At 38.2% G+C, this 25,728-nt stretch overlaps 1 protein-coding gene across 1 annotated transcript in view; it reads left to right on the top strand.

The window, feature by feature from the left end:
* Nucleotides 1–16,716, top strand: part of LOC5568884 (photoreceptor-specific nuclear receptor) — a 115,957-nt gene extending 99,241 nt beyond the window's left edge. Inside the window, exons 6-11 of the mRNA XM_021845788.1 lie at nt 30–583; nt 15,182–15,282; nt 15,346–15,456; nt 15,518–15,667; nt 15,731–15,895; nt 15,956–16,716. Of these exons, the coding sequence (XP_021701480.1) occupies nt 30–583; nt 15,182–15,282; nt 15,346–15,456; nt 15,518–15,667; nt 15,731–15,895; nt 15,956–16,138 (1,264 nt within the window). The 3' untranslated portion in view covers nt 16,139–16,716. The remainder of the gene's footprint in view (nt 1–29; nt 584–15,181; nt 15,283–15,345; nt 15,457–15,517; nt 15,668–15,730; nt 15,896–15,955) is intronic.
* The last annotated feature ends 9,012 nt before the right edge of the window (nt 16,717–25,728 follow it).

Genomic DNA, 25,728 nt, shown 5'->3' on the forward strand with positions numbered 1-25,728 from the left:
CCATTCAATCCATTCAATTCTTTTTGCAGCCCGCCGGTATCCCTCGCCCTGCTCTCACCGTCGCGCTACGGTCCCAGCATCCTGCCAGCCCCAGCGCTTCCAACCAGTCAGTTCCTACACCATCATAGCCAAGTTTCGTCGCTGGTCAACAGCTTACCGCATCACCACCCGCACCATCCGCACCACGCCATGCACGGCCTAGCCAACGGACTCTCGCTGGGTCTGAATGGAGTCAGCGTGGCGAGCCATAATGCATCAGCGGCGGCAGCAGCTGCAGCCATCGTCAGTGCCAATAGTAACAACAGCAACAACAACAACAGCCCCCTAGTTAGCAACAACAACCTTAGCTCGACGGAGAATCTCAACGCCACTCAATCGTCGAACCATTCGAACACCAGTGAACAGCACTCGCCCAGTGGGGGTGGATCTCCGGCGCATCAAAACTCGAACGGGGGCTGTCCGAATAGCACCGGTGGGGGAACCGGTCAGGATAACTCTCCGGTCAAACAGCATACCCATAGCACGTCTTCGTGCGGGTCAGCAAGTCCGATCCTTCAAGAGGACACCGCCAACGATAATGATGGTAAGCAAAATTCAATCAAGCTGATGGAAGTTTTATCACTCTGCTCCTAGGTAGAGGGGAAAGGGTTTTCTCCTAAATCAGAGGTGCCCAACGTACGGTTCGTGGAGTCATTTTGTGCGGCCCGCTGAGTTTAAGGACTCGTCTAATATCTGGCCCGTTGACTGTTCTACTAATTTAAAGTTGAAACATACCAATTTGTAGTGAACCGAAATATTTGGACCGATGTGCAATTTTTTTTCTAAGATTTTGCCTAACTTTCAGAAAGGTTGGGCAAGCCTATCCTAAATGGTTCAATTTAAGAGAGCGTGTTATATGACGTACACAAAAGAAGACCATAAAATAATAATCATAATTTGATGCAGATGCGATATGGGAGAATCTCGGTCGCATTCACAGCGGAAAGGGAAATCACATACTACAACCTAATTTGACTAATGAAGTTGGGAAGGCGAAGGGTGACTAGGTTAGAGAGAGGGCTTCCCGTATATGGACGGAACATAAAATAACTATTTGTCACTTTTCGGTATTTTAATACCGCATAAATAATTGCCGGTTGAAGGGTGAAACGTTTTGTTTGAACGAGGGGAACGTGTGCATGATATAGTGCGATTTTATGGCGTTATGGATATTGTAATACTGCTGAAGGGTCCTGACACCCCAATGATGTATGAAGAAGGATTAAGTGATGACCATCGGAGAGTGGTGGCGGAATTGTTTTGCTTGAGTAGATTGTGAGATGACGACGATGGAGTCCGGTATTCATTTGGAAAAAAAGTGTAGGTGGATGATTTTATACAAAATAAAAATGATAAATTATCAACAACCAAATTTAATTTACCAGACGAGTTATAACTAAATATTCAACGATAAATAATGTTAACTGCATAATTGCTTTCAGAAATGTTTGCAATCTCGAGTAAAACTGAAACAATTTAATGATCTTGCATTCAACATTCGCAAAAATTGCGTGCCTACTTGCATCTTATAAATGAAGTTTCAAACGAGAATACCGAGCATTCTCGTTTGCAATTTCATTTATAAGATGCAAGTAGGTACGCAATTTTTGCGAATGTTGAATGCACGATTTTACGCTGAATATCAAAAATTATGTACATGAAATCATTCATATGCATTATTTATGATTGAATTTTAATTGGGTAAATTTATGTATTATTTTGCTTGCAACATTCTTTGAAGGAAGACGTTTCATGTTCAGTATTAAAGATTTTGCTAGCAATGTTGGATATACTGCCCATAAACGCATGTCAGCCTCATGTTTGCTGGATTTCCTATTCACATGGGACAATTATGCGTTTATGGGCAGTATATTGGGGTCCCGTAGCCTCGAGGTTACGCTTTCGCTTCGTAAGCGGAAGCTCATGGGTTCGATTCCAAATCCCACCACATAAAAAATACCGTCCAGCCACCAGAAGACGCCGCACGAAGGACTGTGTAGTAGGGAACACATCCACTCTTCGTCAGTATCGGATGGTGACTGAGACACACTGACCCTCTTTATAGGTTGTTGCCTCACACGATACATAAACATGGCAAAATGAACCACCGCACACCAATGGACTTCGATATGGATTGGACCATCGGCAGCACTCTCCTCTACCTGCTCGGTATGAGAGAAATAGCAATAAGAACTAGGTCCTAGTTACTAGGATATAAATAGATTATGTATATGATACTCGGCATCGTAGTGGCCAAGTGCATGGAGTGCCTAACAAATAAAAGTAAGAAAAAAATGTTGATAAACTGCCTCATTGCACTCAGGAATGCTTGCAAGCTTGAGTACAACTGTAACATTTCATGATCTTGCATCCAACATTCGTCAATATTGCATGCTTTCTTGCTTATTGAAAGTGAAATTGCAAACGAGAATGCTCGCTTTACACGATTATACGTTGATTATTCTGCCAAAAATAATGCACATGGGTAGATCGACGGCTTGGTCATTCCATGTGCATTATTTATGATTTATTTATCAGTCTAAAATCATGTAAACCGAGCGGTTTTGCTTGCAACATTCTTTGAGAGAAGACGTTTTGCGTTCAATATTTAGGATTTCGTTAGCAATGTTGGATAAAATAGCTGTGTTGGTAGGATTTATCATTGGATAATACATTACTTAGAGTAAGGTGGGGCAAAAGTTCGACCTTAGTGGTATAATCAATGTTTCCAGGAGAACAATAGCAATTGAAACAAAACAAATACCATACAGTGAACCTTTAACATATTAATTATAATTTTGCTCAACAAACTTGTGACAACATATTTACTTATTATTAGTTATAATAGTTTCAAAATTGATTGTCTAAAACGAACTTTTGCCCCACCGGTGGGGCAAGGGTTCGAATCTAGTGTGGGGCAAAAGTTCGCTGGCTAAAACACAAAATATTGATACTTTTATGACAGACATATTTTATACCAGCCGTAAACTTATGTTTGCCGAGAAATACACACAAAAAATTGCCCAAAACAGGGTTAATTGTATTTTACCTTAAAAATAGCATTTTTTTTTTTCAAAACTAAGAGGAAATGTAACATTTTGGGGACATTTTTCGCACGACCAAGCAAATTTTGTTAAAATTTGAAGATAATATGTGGATTTTAGGAAATATGAAATTTTTTCCGTGATTTTATACATGGGTCGAACTTTTGCCCCGCTGATTCGAACTTTTGCCCCACTATGGGCCAAAATCTGTTTCCAAGCATCTATGCAAAAACTAATAAACATCAAAGCATCCTTATGATAGGCCTAGAAACGCCCTTACATAAAATATTGATAAAGATTTTATCTTTATTTGGTTTCATACAACGAAAGTTTGACCAAATATCACAATATTCACGTCGAAAAACAACAAATAGCCATAACTTTTCCAAATCTTAATCGATTTTCATGATATTTGGAATGAAAGTCTCTTACTTGCATTGCATTTGAACCACCATTACATTTGTAAGTTTTGTTTTGGATTGAGCTAGAAATCTTAAAAAGAAACTCTTGCCCAACTCGAACTTTTGCCCTACTTTACTTTTACTTTTGATGGCGCTACGTCCTTCAAGACATGACCTGCGGCACAATGTTACGCCAACTTATTCGATCCATGGCTGCTAACCTCCAGTTTCTCGATCGCCCCACATATCCAAGATCCTGCTCCACTTAGTCAAACTACCTAGCTCGTTGCGCTCCTCTTCGTCTTGTACCGGCTAGATTCGAGGTGAACACCATTTTTGCGGGATTATTTTCCAACATTCTCACAACGAGTCCCGCCCATTCTACCCTTCCAGCTTTGGCGACTTTCTGGATACTGGGTTCACCTTAGAGTTACGCAAGCTCGTGGTTCAATCTTCTCCTTCATACGCCTTTCTCACATACTCCGCCAAAGATCGTCCTAAGCACACGTCGCTCAAAAACTCCTAGCGCTTGCAGGTCCTCTTCGAGCATTGTCCACGTCTCATGCCCGTAGAGGGCTACCAGTCTTATCAGTGTCTTGTACATTTTGCACTTAGTACTGAAGTGAAGTTTGCCAGACTACAAGGTAAGCATGAATTCCGGCAATGACACGTCTTCAAATTTCTCTGCTGCACTTGTTATCCGACGTAATGAACCGAGGTAGGCAAATTAGGCCACCACCTCGAACTCATCACCGTCGATCATCACGCGTTTGCCAATGCGAGCTCTATCGCGCTCGGTTCCTCCAGCCAGCAGATATTTCGTCTTCGACGTATATACCTTCAATCCAACCCAGTCTGCTTCTCGTTTCAGCCTGGTATACTGTTTAGAAACCACCTGGAACGTTGTTTCGACAATTTCCACGTCGTCTGCAAAACAGATGAACTGGCTGGATTTATTGAAGATCGTGCCTCGCATGTTGAAACCCTTTCATTTCATAATACCATCTAGCGCAATATTGAACAGGAGGCAGAAAAGACTATCGCCTTGTTGAAGTCTTTTGCGTTTTTCAAACGGGTCTGAAAATGCACCCGATTCTTCACACAGCACTGTACACTATCCATCCATGCTTTGATCAGTCTAGTCAGTTTCTCGTCCAGCTCTTCGCGGTCGATGGTATCATAGGCCGCTTTGAAATCGATGAATAAGTGGTGCGTAGGGACTTGATATTCGCGACACTTTTGGAGGATCTGCCGCAACATAAAGATTTGGTCTGTCGTCGATCGCCCATCCACAAAATCGGCTTGATAACTTCCCACAAATCTGCTTGCCAGTGGCGATAGACGGCGAAAGATGATCTGGGAAAGTAATTTATAGGCTGCGTTAAGAATGGTGATCGCTCGATAGTTCTCACATTCTAACTTGTCACCTTTTTTGTATATTGGGTTTATTACTCCCTCCTTCCACTCCTCCAGTAGCTGTTCTGTATCCGAGATCCTGGCTATCAATCGGTGCAAACAAGTGACCAATCTGTCCGGGCCCATTTTAATAAGTTCCGCTCCAATACCATGCTTTGTAGCTGCTCTGTTGTTCTTGAGCTGTTTGATAGTATCCTTAGCTTCATCTATTGTGGGAGTTAGCACGTCTCCCTCATCCGCCGTACTGATGCCATTCCTCCTGCTGTCTTGGTTTTCCTCCTCTGCGCCATTAAGGTGTTCATCGTAGTGCTGCTTCCACCTTTAAATCACCTCACGTTCGTCCGTCAAGATACCTCCATTCTTATCCCGGCACATTTCGGCTCGCAGCACAAAGCCTTTGTAGGATGCATTGAGTTTCTTGTAGAACTTACGCGTTTCTTGGGAACGACACAGCTCTTCGCACTCCAATTCTTCCAGGCGGCGCTTTTTTATCCCGAAATAGATTAGATATTACATTACAAATAGATTTGCATGATTGAAACTAAAAATAAGTGACGCGTAAATTGAAGAATTTTTTGCTGTGTAGGTTTTATCATTGAATAATTTCATTAGAAATGGCTTCACATGATTGAAACTAAAATTACGTTACTAGTAAATCTAAGATTTTTTAGTGTAAGGCTACAGCCTCCATTAATGCTACAAGTTTAAAAATTATAATATTCTGATTCATCCTTTCCAATAAATTTATCTTTAACCGCGCCCCTTCCATCTGTCAGATAATTAATATTAAAATTTATGCCGTCGGTCTCCAGACCAAAATGCATAATCACCCACAGATTTTTTTGCTACTGTCCCAACCCTTACCCTCAATTTGATCAGACAGCACTTGCACAAAAGTTATTCCAACAAATCCAACATCCTCACAGTGGAAAGATTCCACTTCGTCTGCCTCTAAAATGCAAATCAGTAAGATTTCCTCCCAAGACTTTCGGCACAAAAGGAAGAAAATAAAAATTCAATCAAATAAAAAGCTTTCCAAAAGGGATTTTGCATCAAACATTTTGTTGACGTCTTGGAAAATCAATCTCGGTGTGGTGTTTGTAGCTGAACTCTCTTGAGAGTCAACCGCGTGGGTGGGTGAACTTTTCCGACGACGACGGCTCACCGTAATAAGCCTACCACGTGACTCTCGATCGGTGTCTTCGCAAACAAAAAATCGGCGTTTTTTTCTCGCAAAGTTGGAGGCGCCCGTCACTACACATAAATTACAGCAATAATCATTTAAATGCTTCACAATACCTGAACGTGCGCGCCTCCTCATGTATCCTCCTCCCAGCCAGTGGAAAGGCGTTTGGAGATTGGAAAACTTGCCACTGTAAACTTTTCCAATTCGGAGCCATTTGCCGGGAAAGAGCACAAACGAGTTTTTCATTGAAATTTTATAGCCGTTTAACAGCCGTTTAGTCTCCGCTGCTGCCGTCGCCGTCACCAATGTTTTGCAATGCGCGTAGTGAGGTTTTTTTTCACTGGTTGGCTTCTCGCGGGTCACATTTAGGGGAAGGGGGAGAAAAGTCAGCCGATTTGCATTGGGAGATTGTTTGTTGGAAATTGAAACCGAAATTGAGCAATGTGCCGACGGTGATTTGTCTGAAACAGGTCCCAGGAGGCGTGAACCACGCATTAGTGAGCAACATCTGGTGCGAGCGAATGTATGATTTGTTGAAAGTTAATCTTTGGAATTTTTGCGTAGGCATGATATTGTTGAGGATTGAGATCTGGCATTTAATTTCCGTATCAGCTGCGCTTATGTTAATGGGCTATGGGTTTTTAAACTTACATTCCAGTTTAATTTTTTCAATTTGGATACTCGACATTTATAATAAGGATAAAAGTTAAAATGGTCTCGTATTACTTTTTTCAGTTAACATAATGAAGATGTCAACTAATTCATATCCGTGAGACTGAATTGGTTAACCCTATAAAACCATATTGGGGGGAGATCCCCTCTACCGGACAGCACCCAATACTGGACACCGTCGAAAAAAAAATGATAAATCATGGTCCAATCAAGATGGTATATCATAGGAAGCGAACTATGGAAAACAACGTTTGCGTAGATTAAAAAAAATACTTCAAATATGCATGCCTCTTTGAAAAAGTAGAGATGTGTGTTTGAACCTCATTAGTAATTATTTTGAATATAGCAAAATAGATTGGATCACGCAAACATGGTCGAATATAATCATACAGTTAACTCTCCCTTACTCGATATTCCGTTTCTCGATATCGAGTTAGAGAACCATAGTAAAAGTTAGTTTTCATGGCTAACTCGATGATTCCTTAGATCGCAGTTGCACTGGTTTTGTGTTCTGTAACTCGATACCTCCCTAACTCGATGGTCTTTTCAATATCGAGTAATGGAGAGATGACTGTAGTTTGAAAATATGTATGTTCTACCATATCGAAACTAAATGTAGACAAACTACAATGTTGGTCACTTCGGTCCCCCAGTTTTGGACAGCTTGATATATTATATGATACATTTTTAATTTTTGCATCACATTCTTAAAATTTATTCATTATTCATGGAGTTCTTGGATCATGGTATCAAACATGCAACTACATGCATTGCTTATGACATACCATAGCAAAAGAAGCAAATCCCTTTTCCAAGAAACGATCCAACATTGTAATCCAGTATTACTCATCCTAGAGTATACTACGTAGGGTTAGTGTTCCCTTAGTGGACAGTCCCCTATAGTCGCACTAGTGGCTTTTTACGGCCGTTTGGCTATAAATCTCTTCAAAAAATTTTTTTAGTGAAGGTCAGGAGCAATTTATCTAAGTACCATTGATACACAGCTTGATTTTGTTCAAAAATGATCGAAATAATAAGTTTTGCTTAAAATTTGAGCTCCTTTGCGCCTATAGTAAACCTATTGGTCCTATAGTAGCATTACTGAGAGAAACAATTTTTTATTATACGAAATAATTAATGAATTAAGATTTTTTTTTTATATCAAACGAAAGCTTTTGATCCACACTTTGTAGGAAAAATATAAAAGCTTTGTAAAAATACGGTTTTGATTAGTATTTTGCCAACGCCGTGATGCTAGTGCTACTATAGGAACATAAATTAGAAATAGTGCTACTATAGGCACATCTATTCCTATAGTGGCACAAGCGATAATAATTACAAACATATGAGTTTTCGTAGTTTTAATATTTTTTCCACAAAACCAAGATAAAAAGCTTTCAGATGATGTAAAAATAATGACGCTAGCGTTATTTTTCGATTTTATACGAATATTTGTTCTTAGCTAGGCGGTTATTGGTACATCGAGCCCACCATATCAAGATTTAATTCAAGTATGCTTGCCGCATGAAATTATCAAAATGTTCCTAACGAGTGACCCCTGGCTGGGACTAGGGGTTGTCTAACTGGATTCCGGAGAATCCTTACGTTTTTTGACTCCTATGTCCTATGTCCTGAGAATGTATATTGTGGATGCTGTGCAAAATCTGTCGATTCCTTGAAAACTCATAAGATTTCTAAGGCAGTCTGTGAATTTTTAGAGGAATACTGCGGATTCTTAAGGTGAAGATGAATCAAAGCCAAAATTCAAATTTTCAAGAGCACGGATCTAGAGAACCCAACACCCGTTTGAGCTGAAAACCTAATCGAGCCAGTGACCAATCGATTAAGTTTTCAGCTTAAACTGATGTTTGGTTCTCTAGATCCGTGCTCTTGAAAATTTGAAGTTTGGCTTCGATTCATCTTCACCTTAATTGTATTTTGAATATTTTTGGTAAGATCTTGAGGATTCTGAATAGGTTTCCAGAGGAATGTGGGGATTGCTAGTGGCACTCTAGAAAGTCCTTTTGAGAACTTCGATCGGAAACTTGAGAATTTTCTGCAATATCGCAGCGGAATCTTAAAAGTTCAAGTGCTATCTTCAAAATTATTAGCAAGCTCTTTAGTAGATGAATTCCTATCTTACTCCTAAGTAAGATTCAAAGAATTCTAAGCAAGATTCTGTGGATTCCTAGCAAGCTAGTTTAGAATACAAACGGGTTCTATACCGGTTTGTAATAATTTTCAGAGGAATTTTTCATCCATATTTAAAAGACAATATACACCGTCTTAAACCAAAGGCTGCACTTATATAATACAACGGAATTCATTGAAGATGAAACATTTTTGTTTGACGAAAAGATTCCTCCGACAGGGGCGAACCTTCACGAAATCGAACCTACACTCCGTAGTATAATACGCTTAAACGATTGACGCCGTTAACCTGACGGCTACGAAGCCCACATTTCTATGGAAAATCCTTGCTTAGTCAATATTATGTTCCAAAAAATATAATAGTTTCAGCTGTTTTTGTTTGCTCTTTGACTGCAATCAGTCATTTGATATCAGATGCCTTACTATGCAATGGGATTAAAATAGAAACCGTTTTTTCTTTAAGTTTATTTAACTAGAATCATTCAGTGTTGTAACACCTAGAACTTTTTTTTTCGTATATACGCTTCCAATGAAATTTCTGTATTCTTACACTACTTTGAGGAATTGTTCTATTCTGGGATGGTCCTGGGATGTTCTAGGACGTCCAAACTGTCCTGAAGCACACTCTTTGAAATCTACAACCGTAACAGTAATTGTTTGGGTTAAAAACAATAACATTACAAATTCAAATAGAATCTACCAACCTCTGAGAATCTCAAGAGCTATTTCAAGGAACGTTTGGGATATTCCAGGCCCTCCAAATTACCCTGGAGTTCAGAATTTCAGGTCTACACTTGTTCCAGTAGTTATTCTCGCTAAACTGAGTGAAGTTATATAATCTACAATGTTTACTGAACCTTGTCACGGATCAAAAGGCTACTTCAAGAAACGTTTGAGGTATTCCAGGCCCTCCAAATTACCCTGGAAATCTGAATTTCATGTCTACATTTATTCCAGTAGTATTTCTTGCTAAACTGGGTGAAGTTATATAATCTACCATGTTCACTGAACTTTTGCACGTATCAATAGAACGTTTGGAGTATTCCGGGCCCTCCAAATTACCCTGGAGTTCAGAACTTCAGGTCTACACTTATTCCAGTATTTTTTCGTGCTAAACTGAGTAAAGATATATAACTTACCAAGTTTACTGAACCTTGTCACGGATCAATAGGCTAATTCAAGGAACGTTTGGGGTATGCTAGGCCCTCCAAATTACCCTAGTGTTCGTAACTTCAGGTTTACATTTGTTTCAGTAATTTATCTCACTAAACTGAGTGAAGTTATATAATCTAACATGCTCACTAAACCATCTCATGGATCAATAAGCTCTTTCAAGGAACGTTTGGGATATTCCAGGCCCTCCAAATTACCCTGGAGTTCAGAACTTCAGGTCTGCACTTGTTCAAGTAATTTATCTCGCTAAACTGAGTGAAGTTATAAAATCTAACATGTTCACTGAATTTTCGCACGGATCAATTAGCTGTTTCAAGGAACGGTATGGGGTATTCCGAGCCACCCAGATTACCCCGGAGTTCAGAAATTCAGACAATTGTTCTAGTAATTTTTCTTACTAAACGATGAAGTTATTTAATGTTCACTGAGCTTTCTCACGAATCAAAAAGATATTTCAAGGAACGTTTGGAGTATTCCAGGCCCTCCAAATTACCCTGGAGTTCAGAACTACAGGTCTTCCCTTGTTCCAGTATTTTTCTTTCTAAACTGAGTGAAGTTATATAATCTACTATGTTGACTGAACCTTCTCATGGATCAATATGCTGTTTCAAGGAACGATTGAGGTATTGCAGATCCTTCAAAATTTCCCCAGGACTTCAGAACTTCAGGTCTACTATTTTTCCAGTAATATTTCCTTCTAAACTGAGTGAAGTTATATAATCTACCATGTTCACTGAACCTTCTCACAGACCAATTTCAAGGAACGTTGGTGATATTCCAGGCCCTCCAATTTACCCTGGAGTTCAGAACTTCAGGTCTACCCTTGTTCCAGTAACTTTTCTCGCTAAAATGATCAAAGTTTTCCCTTTGGGGCCGGCACGGTCATTTATGACCGCAGTCGGAAAATGGCTGTATAAAAAGAACCAATGAATAAAATTTACTGTCTTTGGAAAAGTCCTTGCAAATATACTTCCCTGTCAGGGAAAAAAAATAGGTGTATGCCTTAATGTCCTACTTGGCAACCTAGAACATCCTGAACATGCATAAGTCTGACAAATAGAATAATTAGTAGAGTAAGGTGGGGCAAAAGTTCGACCTTAGTGGTATAATCAATGTTTCCAGGAAAATAATAGCAGATGAAACAAAACAAATACCATACAGCGAACCTTCATCATATTGGCTATAACATTGCCAAACAAACTTGTGTCAAAATATATACCCATTTTTAGTTATAACAGTTTCAAAATTGATTGTCTTATTCGAACTTTTGCCCCACCGGTGGGGCAAAAGTTCGTTGGCTAAAACACAAAATATCAATAGTTTTGTGCCAGGCATACTTTCTACCAGCCGTAAACTTATGTTTGCCGAAAAATACACACTAAATTTTTATCAAAAAATGACCAAAACAGGGTTAATTGTAATACACCCAAAAAATAGCAGTTTTTCGCAAAACTAAGGGAAATGTAAAATTTTTGTGACATTTTTCGCACGATCAGGCAAATTTCGCTAAATTTGAAGATAATATGTAGATTTCAGGAAATTTGAAAAATTTTCCGTGGGTTTATACATGGGTCGAACTTTTGCCCCGCAGATTCGAACTTTTGCCCTGCTATGGGCCAAAAATTGATTCCAACTATTTATGGAAAAACTAATCCACGTCAAAGCATCCTTATGATAGACATTTCGTAGACGAAAAGTGATAAGCGGGGGGAGAGATCCCCGGCATTGCAATTCCGTAGATTTCCGTTGGAAAAATCCGTAAATTACCGTAGAATAATGAGAATTAAAAAAAAAAAGACAATTTACACCGTCTTCAGCCAAAGGCTGCACAGACTGAACGAATACTAACATTAGGCAACGGACAACATGGAACACCCAATAGCCCAGTGATGAATTTTTCGTTTGACGAAAAGTTTTCACCGACCGGAGCGGGAATCGAACTCACACCCCGTGACACAATACGCTTAAACGACTGACGCCGCTAATCGCACGGCCACGAAGCCCACAATTTCCGTAGCTTTCTGTAGAAAATATACATTTTCCGTAGAATTATCTTACGGATTCGTAGAAAGTGCTCAATTCCGTAGATCTACGGAAAATTCCGTAGATCTGGCAACGCTGCAAAAAATAATATTTTCAACTCAAACGGAATCTATTGACCTCTGAGAATCTCAAAAGCTTTTCCAAACTATCCTGGAGCTCAGAACTTCAAATCTGCCCTTGTGGCAGTGTTTTTTTTTTCGCTAAATAGAGTGCAGTTATATAATCTACCATGTTATATAGGGCCCCCATAGCCGAAGCTGTAAAGACGCGGGTATTCATCATGACCATGCTGAGGGTTCCGGGTTCGATTCCCGGTCGGTCCAGGATCTTTTCGTAATGAAAATATTCTTGACTGCCTTGGGCATAGAGTAAAGGGTGTCCACGATGAAATTGTCACACACAAAATTGATTCGCAAAATTCGAGTTTTCATCCGATTGCCATCAAAACTTCAAGGATTGAGAAATAACTATTAAACTTCATTTTACCATTTTACTCGTATTTTATTTACAGTCCATACGTAAATGCCCGCACCTTGGCCTCAACCCCGGCCATGAGATTCTGCATAACCTGTGAATCAACCGTTCTTTGCATGTAAACCCATACTTTCATGGACAACGAAACATATGAGAAGGCCGACTTCAAACAGATCCCCGGCAACCTGTTTTTCACGGCCAAGGATAAGTTCAGCGTTCCGGAGCATGTCCGCACTCAGAAGAGGTCCAAATTTGCGAAGAAATTCCTGGTGTGGCAAGCCATCTGCACGTGCGGGAAGCGGAGTGCACCTTTCGTGACCTAGGACACGATGAACGGACAAGTGTACATGAAAGAGTGCCTCCAGAAGCGGCTGCTCCCTCTCCTGAAGGCCCACAACGTCCCAACAATCTTCTGGCCGGATTTGGCCTCATGCCACTACTCCAAGGACGTGCTGAAGTGGTATGCGGATAATAAGGTCAATTTCGTGCCGAAAATGTTCAACCCTTCCAACACTCCGGAGCTCCGCTCCATCGAGAAGTACTGGGCGTTTATGAAACAGCACCTTCTAACACACTTAAGGTGAAGATAAATCGAAGCCAAACTTCAAATTTTCAAGAGCACGAATCTGGAGAGCCAAACATCCGTTTGAGCAGAAAACTTAATCGATTGGTCACCACCAGCTAGTGACCAATCGATTAAGTTTTCAGCTTAAACGGATGTTTGGTTCTTCAGATCCGTGCTGTTGAAAATATGAAGTTTGGCTTCGATTCATCTTCACCTTAAATTATTTTGCCGACCTCAGCAAACGGATTGCCGAGAATCCAACAGCTGAAATTTCGGTAAAAAAAATTGCCGAATCTCGGTAAACTTTTTACCGAAATATCGTTAAAATTTTACCGAATCTCGGCAAACCAAATTTTTTACCGAGATTTCGGCAAACGTTACCGAGATTCGGTAATGGTTTACCGAAATGTCGGTAAAAGTTTTGCCGAGATTCAGCAAATATTTTACCGAGATTCGGCTGTTGGATTCTCGGCAATCCGTTTTACTGAAGTCGATTTCGGAAATTAAGTGTGTAAACGACCTAAGGTAGTGAAGACAGTCGAGGAACTGAAGAAAGTATGGGTTCACATGCAAAAAACGGTTGATTCACAGGTTGTGCAGAATCTCATGGCCGGGGTTAAGGCCAAGGTTGCGGGCATTTCCGTATGGACTGTTAATAAAATACGAGTAAAATGGTAAAATGAAGTTTAATAGTTATTTCTCAATCCCTGAAAATTTGATGGCAATCGGATGAAAACTCGAATTTTGCGAATCAATTTTGTGTGTGGCAATTTCATCGTGGACACCCTTTATCTTCGTGCCTGCCACACTGTGGAAGTACTCAAAGAACACTAAGCTGAGGAGCACGCTTTGTCCCAGTGGGGACGTTACGCCAAGAAGAAGAAGAAGAATCTACCAGGTTCACTTCACTGAACACTGAAATTCAAATTCATCGTTAAACGCATGTACCATGAGCTTCTCAAGAGTGTTACGTCTGTTTGTCTGTGACAGTACAGTAGTGACGCCTCTACACGGATAGTCGTGTTCTTCTCTTCTTCTTAGTCGGGTGTTGAATCACTGCGTCCAATTAACTAGTTAGTCGTGTTGCACGATTGCTAAAAAGAAGTAGAGCTCGAGATTTGTATGACGATTACCGGATCTTTTCGTAAAGGAAAGAGTCTTGACTTCCTTGGGCACAGAGTTTAGGCGCATGCCTGCCACACGATATATCCATGCAAAAAGGTCATTAGCTGAAAAAGATCTCAGGTAATAAATGTGGAAGTGCTAAACTAACACTAAGCTGAGAAGCCAGCTTCCTCCCAGTGGGAACGATATGCCAAGAAAAAAGAAGAAGATTCGTCGACAAACACATATATTCAAAACGTGTTTCTACTCGTTTACGCATTTAGACTCTACTGACGTTTTCATAAACTGTTCTCAAACAAAAGGTGAAAAGCAGGGGGTTGAAAATAGTATATTTTTACGTGACATAATTTATGGATGCTTCCCAATAGATGTCGCTAATTATGACTGGAAACTTTGTCGAATACACCATGTTTCGGAAGTGCTTCGTTTCGTGGTTATTAATTTATTACCACTAAATCCTGACTCTCATCGCGTTGTAGATCTTATGTACTGAACATCCCGACAAGTAAGATAATCTAGAACATTCGAAATGATCTGATAATATTTGCTGAACACTCAGAAGGTTCAGAATATACGGTAGATTACAGTTCACGGTATGATGAACAAGGTTGTTATTACAAGCATAGACTTCAAGTTATGAACTCAAGAGCAGTTTGGAAGACCTAGCACCTCCCAAAAAAATATTTGTCATCATTTCTTGTTATGTTTAGCATTTTGAGCACCAAAACTATAGAAAGGCGTTCAAAAAACTGTATAATAGTTCTTGGAAAAAATCAGGCCCCAAAGGGTTAAGCCGTAATAGACATGACAACCCTAGTTGCGTATTTTTTTTTTGTCTTTAAACCTTATTTAAACATTCTGTTCTGACTGATTTCTTTATTTTTCATTCTAGATGATTCGATTGACGTTACAAATGATGAAGATGCGGAACCGGTGCAGAGTAATGTTACCATCCCAAGTTTGGTGAATCACCCGCTTTATGGTCAAAGTCCGGTAAGTAGAATTTTCTCAGAGCTTAAATGAATGTGAATGAATTAAAAGACGCCCATATTTCAGATGTTCAACTTCCAGGAAACCATTTATGAGACCAGCGCGAGGCTACTTTTTATGGCCGTTAAGTGGGCCAAAAATTTGCCCAGCTTTGCTAGTTTAACTTTTAGGGATCAGGTAACAGAGAATGGTGCTCACGTATGAATGTACCATAAAAAATAAGTATCTCACATTTTAGGTTATCCTGCTAGAAGAATCTTGGTCAGAACTGTTCCTGCTGAATGCTATCCAATGGTGCATGCCAATCGACACTTCAGCTTGTACGTTATTTTCGCTAAACGAACACTGTTCCAGCGTTAATAATTCCGGAGTTTTTAAACCAGGACAGGTAAGTGGATTGTGGTATCGAGAAACTATAAGTAAGTCTAATCAAGAAACTCATTTTTTTTAGCTTGCACAAGATTTGCGGGTATTGAACGACACACTTTGCCGTTTCAAATCAGTAATGGTAGACCCGGCAGAGTTTGCTTGCATGAAAGCCATCGTTCTGTTTCGTTCCGAGGCTCGTGGTTTGAAGGATCCAGTTCAAATCGAAAATCTACAAGATCAAGCTCAGGTACTTTACCAATCATTTGTAAACTATGGATTTTTCGTTCAATTATTTATATCGTTTTAGGTCATGCTAGCGCAGCATTCCCGCACTCAATTCCCTGGCCAGATTGCCCGGTTCGGTCGGCTGCTGCTGATGCTGCCACTGCTTCGAATCATCAATTCGCACAAAATCGAATCGATTTACTTTCAAAAAACAATCGGAAACACTCCCATGGAGAAAGTTCTATGTGATATGTACAAAAATTAGCGAGCAAACCTCGTCCTGTTACTGGCACAGATCTGTGAATATAGAATTAGTTTAGGCTAAAATGCACACCGGCTCCAAAACGCAAATTGCACACCGACTGCTAAAAATGCACATTAACCCACTCAACGCCAGCACAGAATGTGTGGCAAGTGAATCGAGAGACAGATTCAATTATAGGCTTACCGAGGGACGTTTGTCAATTTTCATAACGTTTTCTACCGGCCTTGCATGCGGGGAAGTAACTGAAAGTGGAAAAAAACGTTGCAGATATCTAAATTGGCGGTTTTGCGTAATTATTAGAGTTTGGTTTCATTTTTTTTTTTGCTCAACCACACCAAGCGTAATCGTTATTTAGGAATCTAGCCACACGGTCAACAAGCCTTCAGATTTGTTTCATAATATCGATGGAAAATATTTTAATATGCGCAAATATTGATGCATCCTAATATTATGAAATAAGATGTTCAAATATGCGTTTATCTTGCCATAAATACGTTTCGAGCTGACAATTTATTATAATTATCTACACTGCCCATACTTGTATAACAGTCCCATATTCTATGGGATTTCCTATATATATATATGGGACTGTTATGCAAGTATGTATAGGCAGTATGTTGAAATACGCGTATCTGTCAAACGATACAAACTCTAGTAAAATTAAATGGTTTACTACTAAATTTGGTTTTCATTTACTTAAGTATCTACGGTAGTGTAGTATCTACATTTACTTAAGTATGTGTTCAGCAGCTGTCAATTTGTGACCGTTTTCAAATTTCAAGAATTCCTCTCGGACTAACGACAAATACAGTTGAAACTAACTAAAACGATAATGACAAAATTTCTCTATAGCGAATTTTCCAACAAACATTCATCCATTAAGGTGATTATAGAACGAAGCCACACCTCAAATTTTCAAGAGCACAAGACTTGAGAATCAAACAGCGTTCCGCGTTGAAAATCTATCCTATTGGTCGCCATCTCGGAGGGAGGCACAGATACTACACACGAAATATAAGACAACGTTTGTTTGAACTGCAAGATAACTCCAGCTTGCCATCAACAATCAAGGCAGGCTTGAGGAAAATCGCTAGTTTTCTTTTGTTGTGTACTTTCGATCTTTCCTGACAAACATGGAAAAAGGACCAAAGTTTTCTATGCACTAAATATTAATTTTCATTGGAAAAAGTAAAACGATGCGTTTTTCAATGCGTTATATTCAATCTGACTGACAGGTGCTTACGTGGCATTACTTGCATTATGAGCATGAATTGATTTTCATTCGATTTTTGTCACTTTTGATGAAATGCGAAAATGGGTTTAATCAGTTACGCGCTTTTTCCATGTTAGTCTAATGTTTGAGATCTGGGCTCACAGTGACAGTACGTGACAGCGGAATCCCGGCTCACTATGACGTACAGAAATTTTGTATCGGTTTCTCCCTCCCAGGTCACCACCAGCAAGCAAGGAATTTGATTGGTTTTCAACGTGACCTGTTGTTATATACTCTCATCTTGTGCACTTGAAAATTCAATGTTTGGCTTCGGTTTATAATCACCTTAATCAAACATCATTAGATGCCATCCATAAAAGACGTAGAATTTTCCTCTGATTACGATATACTGATTTTTTTTTTGTTTGCGTAACGGATTGTATCAATTATCTTGAAAAATAGTTTTCGAGAGTAATTTTTATGAAAATGGTACGCTGTCTGTGCACTGGGGTCATATTGATCCCAACTTCAAATCACTGTAATCTCGAAATACTAATGGATTTTCGATTTTTCTGCAGTTTTAGAAAGCAAAAGTGATACTTATAATATAAGTTAAAGATATAATAAAATTCGGGGAAGAGTTATTGTTAAAAAAGGTCCGAAAACAGCGAACTTTCGAGACTTTGGATGCTTATATCTCAGATGGGGTTCTATATCAAATTGTACTTTTGTTTTCGCTGAAGATTTGTATTAGGGAAAGGACGAACATAGTACACAATGGTTAGTTGAGAATTTCAACGCATGACGGCGCTAGCTTAAAAAAAAATTTCTATATGGAGCTCATATATTTGTTATGACGTTCTATATCTGAAGATATTGAGTATTTAGGAGAATGCTTACTTCAACAAAGTTGCTCATTGAATCAAGTGCTATAAGTTGTATGTCTGCCTAACTAAAAACAAATGTCAGTAGGAAGCACTGGTGAGCATCAAATATTTCAAACTTATATATCTCAAGTATGAGTTATGATAGAAACCTAGTGTCTTTGGCAACGTTGTTAATTTGTTCGAGGGGTACCAAATGCTTGTTCAGTTGGTTCCATATATTGCCAGTAGGAGAAACTAGTGAATATTAAAATAAAAATCATTTATTTCTGGATGAAGATCAAATAGCAGGCTGTGTGTTTTGTTGAGTTGATAGTTAAGCCAAGCACCCTGATTAAGTGATTAGTATGGAAAAGTGTCACTAGTTGGCATTTATGAGCATCAAATATTTAAAACCAATATGCCTCAAGATTTTTAACTCAAATTTGATGATTGGTACTTTGGGAAAAGTTGTACTTTCATTCACCATTATCCAATTAAATCAAGTTCATGTGGTTTCTCCATAATGTGGCAAAGCAAACAAATATCAAAGGATTCTAAAATCGTAAACACAAAATTCAATGGTTCATAACTGAAAAGCATCTAACATTTTTGTCGACAATGCCTACCAAATTCTGCAAGAAGTAGCACTTTGATACGAGGCATGTTGTGGCCCAATATGAGCTCATTAGCTTTCAAAAAACCCAACTGCCGAAGTGAATCAAAAGTTCTCCCTAAATTTGTCAGCATTTAGCTACACAAGGTTTTGAAATATTCGGTTCACTAGTTCTCCTCAGATGCCACAAAAGAACTTATCAGACATGTCAGACTACCAATCAAAAAACTTTATCGAACAAATCAACCTTCTTACTGAACTTCATCGCAGTTATATAATGAATTCTGTATGGAATTCAACAAATTTTGTTCTGTTGCACAGCTCACTGCCGTAAATCGCAAATCAGTCCCATCTGTAAAAGTAGGCATTGAGAAAATGGAGTGTGAATTTTCCAAACCTGTTTTCCAAACGAATATTAAAAAAAAACCAGAGAATTGGAACATGTTTATATCTTAATGAAATATTCACAATTTGCTTTTCACTACGATATCTTTTTGAGAAAAATATAAAGGTGATCATGATCATCGATTCTTTTTTGTGTTACACGGTGCCGAAATCTTTAGGGGGACTGATATGTGAATACTTTTTATTGTGGAACGATTTGAATTGCTGTTTTTCTCCTACTTTTTCCGAACAAATCATCTTATCTCATTAAAGCAGCTGAAAGAGTATTGAAACATATGTTGAAAACTGAACTCAACTCATTTATGACGAAAATGCAGATGGAACTGACTTGCGATTCACGGCAGCTCAGCTCTTCCAAGTTTTTGAATTGGTCACTTATCCGGGAATCCCGGAACCTGTTACGGAAGCGCTTGGTGGCCAATGTTACTTTAGGTAACTGAATATATCTCTGATGGTTTTTCTATGGAATCCTGTAAATTTTGCTCAGTTCTATCAAATGGTGTAAATGGATACTTCTCCGGGAATCCCGGAACCTGTTGCCATTATTGACTTAGGAAACTAAATGAATATGTCATGAATTCTGTATGAAATTATGAAAAGTTCGATGTGTCGCATGATAGGGTTGCATTAAATGCTTGAATTGACCAATTCAACGGGAATCCCGGAATCTGTTAAGAAACTAATAGGTGGTCAACGTTGTCTCAGATAATTGAAGACATCTCTAATGAGTTCTGTATGAAATTCTGAAAAGTTTTATAAATCGCGTGATACGGTTCTATAAAATGAATGAATTAGCTACTTTCCCAGGATCTTAATGGGAACCCATGTGGATAATATTGTCAGAATCAGATAGAAATGTCTTGGATCAATTTGTTATAAAATTCTGCAAATTTTTATGTGCCGCATGGCTTGGTTCTACCAAAAACATAAATTGACCACTACTCCGGATGTCGTGGGAACCGTTCAATGGCCTCCAGAATTGGCCTTTTGGACACTTTCTAACTAGTAGGGTAAAAGCACCGGTTTTGGCCAGCGTAAGAGAAAATGTCAATAAAAATTAAATGGGAAGCCGTATTTATACTACAAATATGTCAAATGCAAGCTTTCAATCCATATTATGTGTGTAAAATATCAAAACTGAGCTATAACAATTTTTCGCTTTGAAAATCTAGTTGGTCAATATAGGCCAACGGAACCAGTTTCGGCCAGAGATTTATCTTCGGTTCCTAAATTGGCCAATCGCATTGATTTCTCATGGGAGTGGACAAATTAAGAGTGCTCTGGCCAAATTAGGTGTATGGGAGTTAAAATTATAAGGAAAATGAATTGTTTTTCTTACGTTTTGAATAAATTTGGACGAGTAAATGAATGTAGCTCTATCATGTGAATGTGATCTACTGAACACAAAAGGTTTCATGCTGATTGGCTATGTAAAACGGTGTATAGGGTAACCAATATAATTTGGACCCCTATATATTTTGGACCCCTGGTCCATTTTCTTGCAAAATTCCCAGTTTTATTCGAAATACCAACTCAATTCGCATGCCATATGGAAAGATAGGACTATTTCGTACTTGCATAAACCGCTTGTACATAGAAAATATGCTTATTTTATCTGAAATTAATGTAATTTAATCAGTTCATCCATGCAACCGTTACAACACGTTACAAACAGAAATTGAAGCCGTCAAAAAAATTTCAAATGTGAACAAAAACTTTTTTCAGATTTCTGAACTAAAAACGTAGAATTTATTTGGTTTTCCATTGGCAATCGATTGATTAGACCATGGGCAAGCATATTATACAACCAGTGTCGTGGACTTTGTCGCCAAACGGTAAAAAATGCCAGGGGTCCAAAATATATACTTTGAGGGTCCAAATGTATTAGTGAGTCCAAAATAATGAAAAACAGTGCTTCACAATTCAATTATTTTCGACGTTTTTTGGACTCTATATGACCGTATGGGCATTTTTATCTCGTAGAGGAAGTTTTTCTCAACATTTTGGCATGTTCTTTGACTTGGTTACGCTGTGCAATGAATTAATTGGGATAAAAAACTAAAATCACTTCCTTAGGGGGTCCAAAACACGACCGTTACCCTAACCCCTTATGGCTACAACTGGCGTATGGCTAAAACCGGTGCTTCTACCCTAGTGCTCTGAACAACAAATCAGTTGATTAGATACCATTTTCATGTTTGTCCGCCAAAACCTTATTTTTGCATGAAACGTCGAGAAATGGTGTTACTTATTTTGCACGGTTTTTGAAATTTTGAACTGAAAACTTTTTTTGCACGGTACGCATCCCCTGTGCAAAAACAGAATCGGGTGTAAATGCATTTTGCTCTTACAAATGCTTTTACAAAATGGCCAATCCCTGGTCCTTTTGGCACCGGTACTGAGCGGCCAATTCCAACTAAACCAAGGTTTTTACCAGATTCAGCAAAAATAAGCCATGACGATAATTTTGAGTACAAGGCGTTTATATTTGGTGAAAATTAGGCTTCAAAGCTCGTAGGTCAAATATGACCCGGGTAAATATGATCCGAACACCTTAAACGTAACTTTTTTTGTCCAGCCCTTCAGAATTCTCCTTATTTTTTTCAATCGTGAAACTCTTGTTTTCCACAACAAATTTAAAGTCACCAAATTTCATAACAATGGATTACCTGCTTTGCTCTTGCCCACAGTTGATCAGCAGGAGTTTTCTCGTTTTATTTTGTATGGGGAAAGGCATCTTACTTCAAATATCTTGTTAATAGAAGATTTAATCGAAAAAATATTTGGTAGGCGTGATAGCCTTCATCATCACGCACAACCGGTACCAAATATTTATTTCGAAAATAGTTCCCAATTTTGAGAAATGATTCGTTAGATGCTTTTCGCCATACAAATATTTTTCGCGTTACCTTTTAGCGATTTTTCGTGCATAGACACTAGCGCATGTGCGTTAGTGGAGGTAGCGAATCAGGGCATGCATGTAACCCATTGGAAGTAACAAACAAAAGTTGTGGCGCTTTGAAAGTGCGTTTCAGGTGATATTGACCCAAACACATGGAACTTATGATTCTCAAGCAGCAATCTTCCCTTGGAATCTAACTTAAAATTCTACTGTGCAGTCTTATCAAATTATGGTCTTGTTTCAGTCAGCAATAAATACCGATTATGCATTGAAATTAGGAAATAATTCGCTGATATTTTAAGCCTTAGGGGTGGTCCATTAATTACGTAAGGGTTTATGGGGAGAGGGGGGGTTTCAGATTTCTTACGCGCCATACAAATTATTTTTAGTTTTCATACAAAAAATCTTACTATGGGGGGAGGGGGGGTCTAAAAACCTCCAAAATTGTCTTACATAATTAATGGACAGCCCCTTAGCTAAAATCCAATTAACACGGAATGCGTTTGGTGTGTACTGTTTCATTGGGTTACATACTTATTAAACACTACAGCCCGAAAAAGAACTTTGGTTTCACCTTCCGACGCGTTGATTTAGTGTAACTGTGGAGAGCATATATTCTTATATAGTTTTACGTTTACATTTCGAAACGTTTGTTTTAAAATTCAAATTGTTCATTACGAATATTTTGCTTACTTGTAACATATAGATTCAATGAAAACCGGTAGATTAATCGCAAAGATTAGTAAATAGTTAAACACTGTGCAATGACGACACTACATGAATGTACTATATAGTGGGATGATAATTAGATATAAAACTGTAAATTTTACGCCTAGAATTGCACACTGACAAAATCAAACGAAGAATAATGAGTCCTTTCACCAATTTTCTCTCAGTGCACAAACGCTTGTTGTGAAGCAGATATTTCTTTTAATTGTACAATTTTACGAAGGAATCAATAAAAGGTATCCAAATAAATAAGTGGTTTGGTTTTATTTTACCAAAAATAAAATCCTTTTTAAAAATGATGAAACAATCATGATTAGAGATTTAAATTCTTGTGTCTGTCGATTCGAATAATTATTTTTTCGCGGAAACCGCTAACAACATGAAATTTTCAATTCATTTTTTTATACGGATATCATCGATTCTACCCCATTACCCCGAATGCCATCACCCCGAATGCCATTACCCCAAATGTTCCGTTTCCTCGAATGCTATTTCCCCAAATTTACAATAACCTTGACATGATAACATTGATGACATTTTCCCATGATATTGGAATTCGAAGTATTGTCATTCGAGGTTATCGGTCGTTCGGGGATAAGAAATACGGGGTAATGACGTTCATGGTAATGAGGATGTTCATGGTAGCAAAGGTACACATTTGAAATAAGAAGGAACAACAAGAAAAATCCTATTTTATTCCCACTCTTCTCATGATGGATTACTTGCTTTGCTCTTGTCCATAGTTGATCAGCAGAAGTTTTCTCCTTTTGTTTTGTATGGGGAAAGGCATCTAACTTCAAATTTCCCGTAAATGAAAGCATTAATCGAAAAAATATTTGGTAGACGTAATAGTCATTATCATAACGTACAACCGGTATCAAATATTTTTTCGAAAAATGTTCCCAGTTTTGAGAAATACCGTTTTGACTCATATTCCAAACACTTAAGGCCAACGGTGACTTCAAATGCATCTAATTGGCATAAATTGGCTGATATTTGTGAAAATTTTAATTTCTTCGCAAAGTCTAACTGTTAGCTGTTGAGTGTATCGATAATAATGTTGATTTAATTAGTTTTAGTATTGTTTTTACGTAAAAGTATGGAACAACATTTTGATTCAAATGCCGAACACTGTGCTCGGTATTCTCGCTGAAACCAGGCCGCCATCGGCACCCATCTTTAGAACTCCAAATTTATGTCACTGATCGCTAGTTTTAAAAAAAAACTTAAGGGTGGTCCTTTCAGTTTTCTCAAATTGGTGGACCCCTCGTACGCCAGCTAGCTAAACAGTTTGCGAAAAAGCTCATTTTTTGATAAATATAGGGTATTTCTTCACGTGATATGTCTCATATTTCGCTTGGAACACATAGCAAACTTAGTGGCATCGAATAGAGAAAGGATATAGCTTTCATTTAAAGTTAAAACAATTTTGGCGACCATTTTGAATTTTGTTAGAAAAATCGTTTTTTCACCATTAGCGCACTGCTCGTTTTAAATTCTGAGATCACCATCAGAAAGCTGAGGAAAAATTGCGTAAGATAGGCTACAGAAACTAGGTGAGCAATGGTATTTACCCTATGAAATGAACGATTTTCTAAATCATGTTCTACGATTTTGACGTATATGGCGAGTACAATCAATGCAAACATTATTTTTTGAACAACAAAGAAACTAGTTTTCAATCGTTGGTGTTTTATTCGAGTCAAGTGAAGAATAAGAGTATTACTTTGAGTGAAATAATCTGGCGGTCATCTTGGATTTTGACGCCATCTTGGTTTTAAGTAGTAGAATTAGTTTTCATCTTATTAGCACTCATCATGTTGAATTTTAATGCTACCGTTTCACTAACTCTTCTTCTTGTTCTTCTTTTTCCTGACATTACGTCAATACTGGAACAGAACCAGCCCTTCAGCTTAACTAGCTTCATAAACAAATTATCAATTAGGATTTTTAACGCTGATTTGCTATCTGAATGATTATTCTACATATCTTCGATTTGAAAAACAGCATTCATTCCTTCATTTATTTGGTCTAATACCTATGATCGAAATGAACAATAAGTTGAACAGCTGAGATTAGATAAGAAATAAAGAATCTGATGTTTTTTTTAACGGAGGCCTTACAATTAAATTAATTGAGATGGTAAAAATCATTCAACTGCTAAAAACTAAGATGGCGTCTAAACCCAAATGGCCACCATGTTTCCCAACCTCGAGATGATACACCTGCATTTCGGCGTTACGTCCACATTAGAACAAAGCCTGACTCTCATCTTTCAATTTCGCTATTTTTCACATGCATGTTGGGCGGTAGTAAAAACGATACTATATGGTTCAGAAAATCAAGAATTTTTTTTTTGCTTAAAAATTTAAGATTTCTATTCTTAATTAATGCACTTTTGGCAATGTTTTACGTTAAAACTACAGATATTACCACAAAACCTACTAATGTCCAAACGCGCAATTTATGAACTTCATTCAATGACAAAAATGCATATGGTAAAAAAATGTTTGTTTAGTCCAATCAATGTTTTAGAATGGTATTTACTCAATAAATTGATTTATTCATTATTACTGAATTAAAAAAATAAAAGATTTGTCGAAGAATTATTCTGACATTATAAATCGCATTATAAAAGAAAATTCCTATTTAAACGCCTGTATTTATAACTAATAAAGCTGAGTATCAGGCTCGGTTCCGGTAGGGATGTAACGTCAGGAAAATAAAGAGTAATAAGAAGAAGAGTATACGTAACCTTGTTTTATTGATAGCCTCTGAATTCGACATGCTACATGTGCTATCAAGGTGAAAAATTCATTCTACTAACTAAAACCAAAATGGCGTTAAAATCCAAGATGGCCG

This window comes from Aedes aegypti, chromosome 2 (assembly GCF_002204515.2).
Source record: "Aedes aegypti strain LVP_AGWG chromosome 2, AaegL5.0 Primary Assembly, whole genome shotgun sequence".
Classification (NCBI taxonomy): domain Eukaryota; kingdom Metazoa; phylum Arthropoda; class Insecta; order Diptera; family Culicidae; genus Aedes; species Aedes aegypti.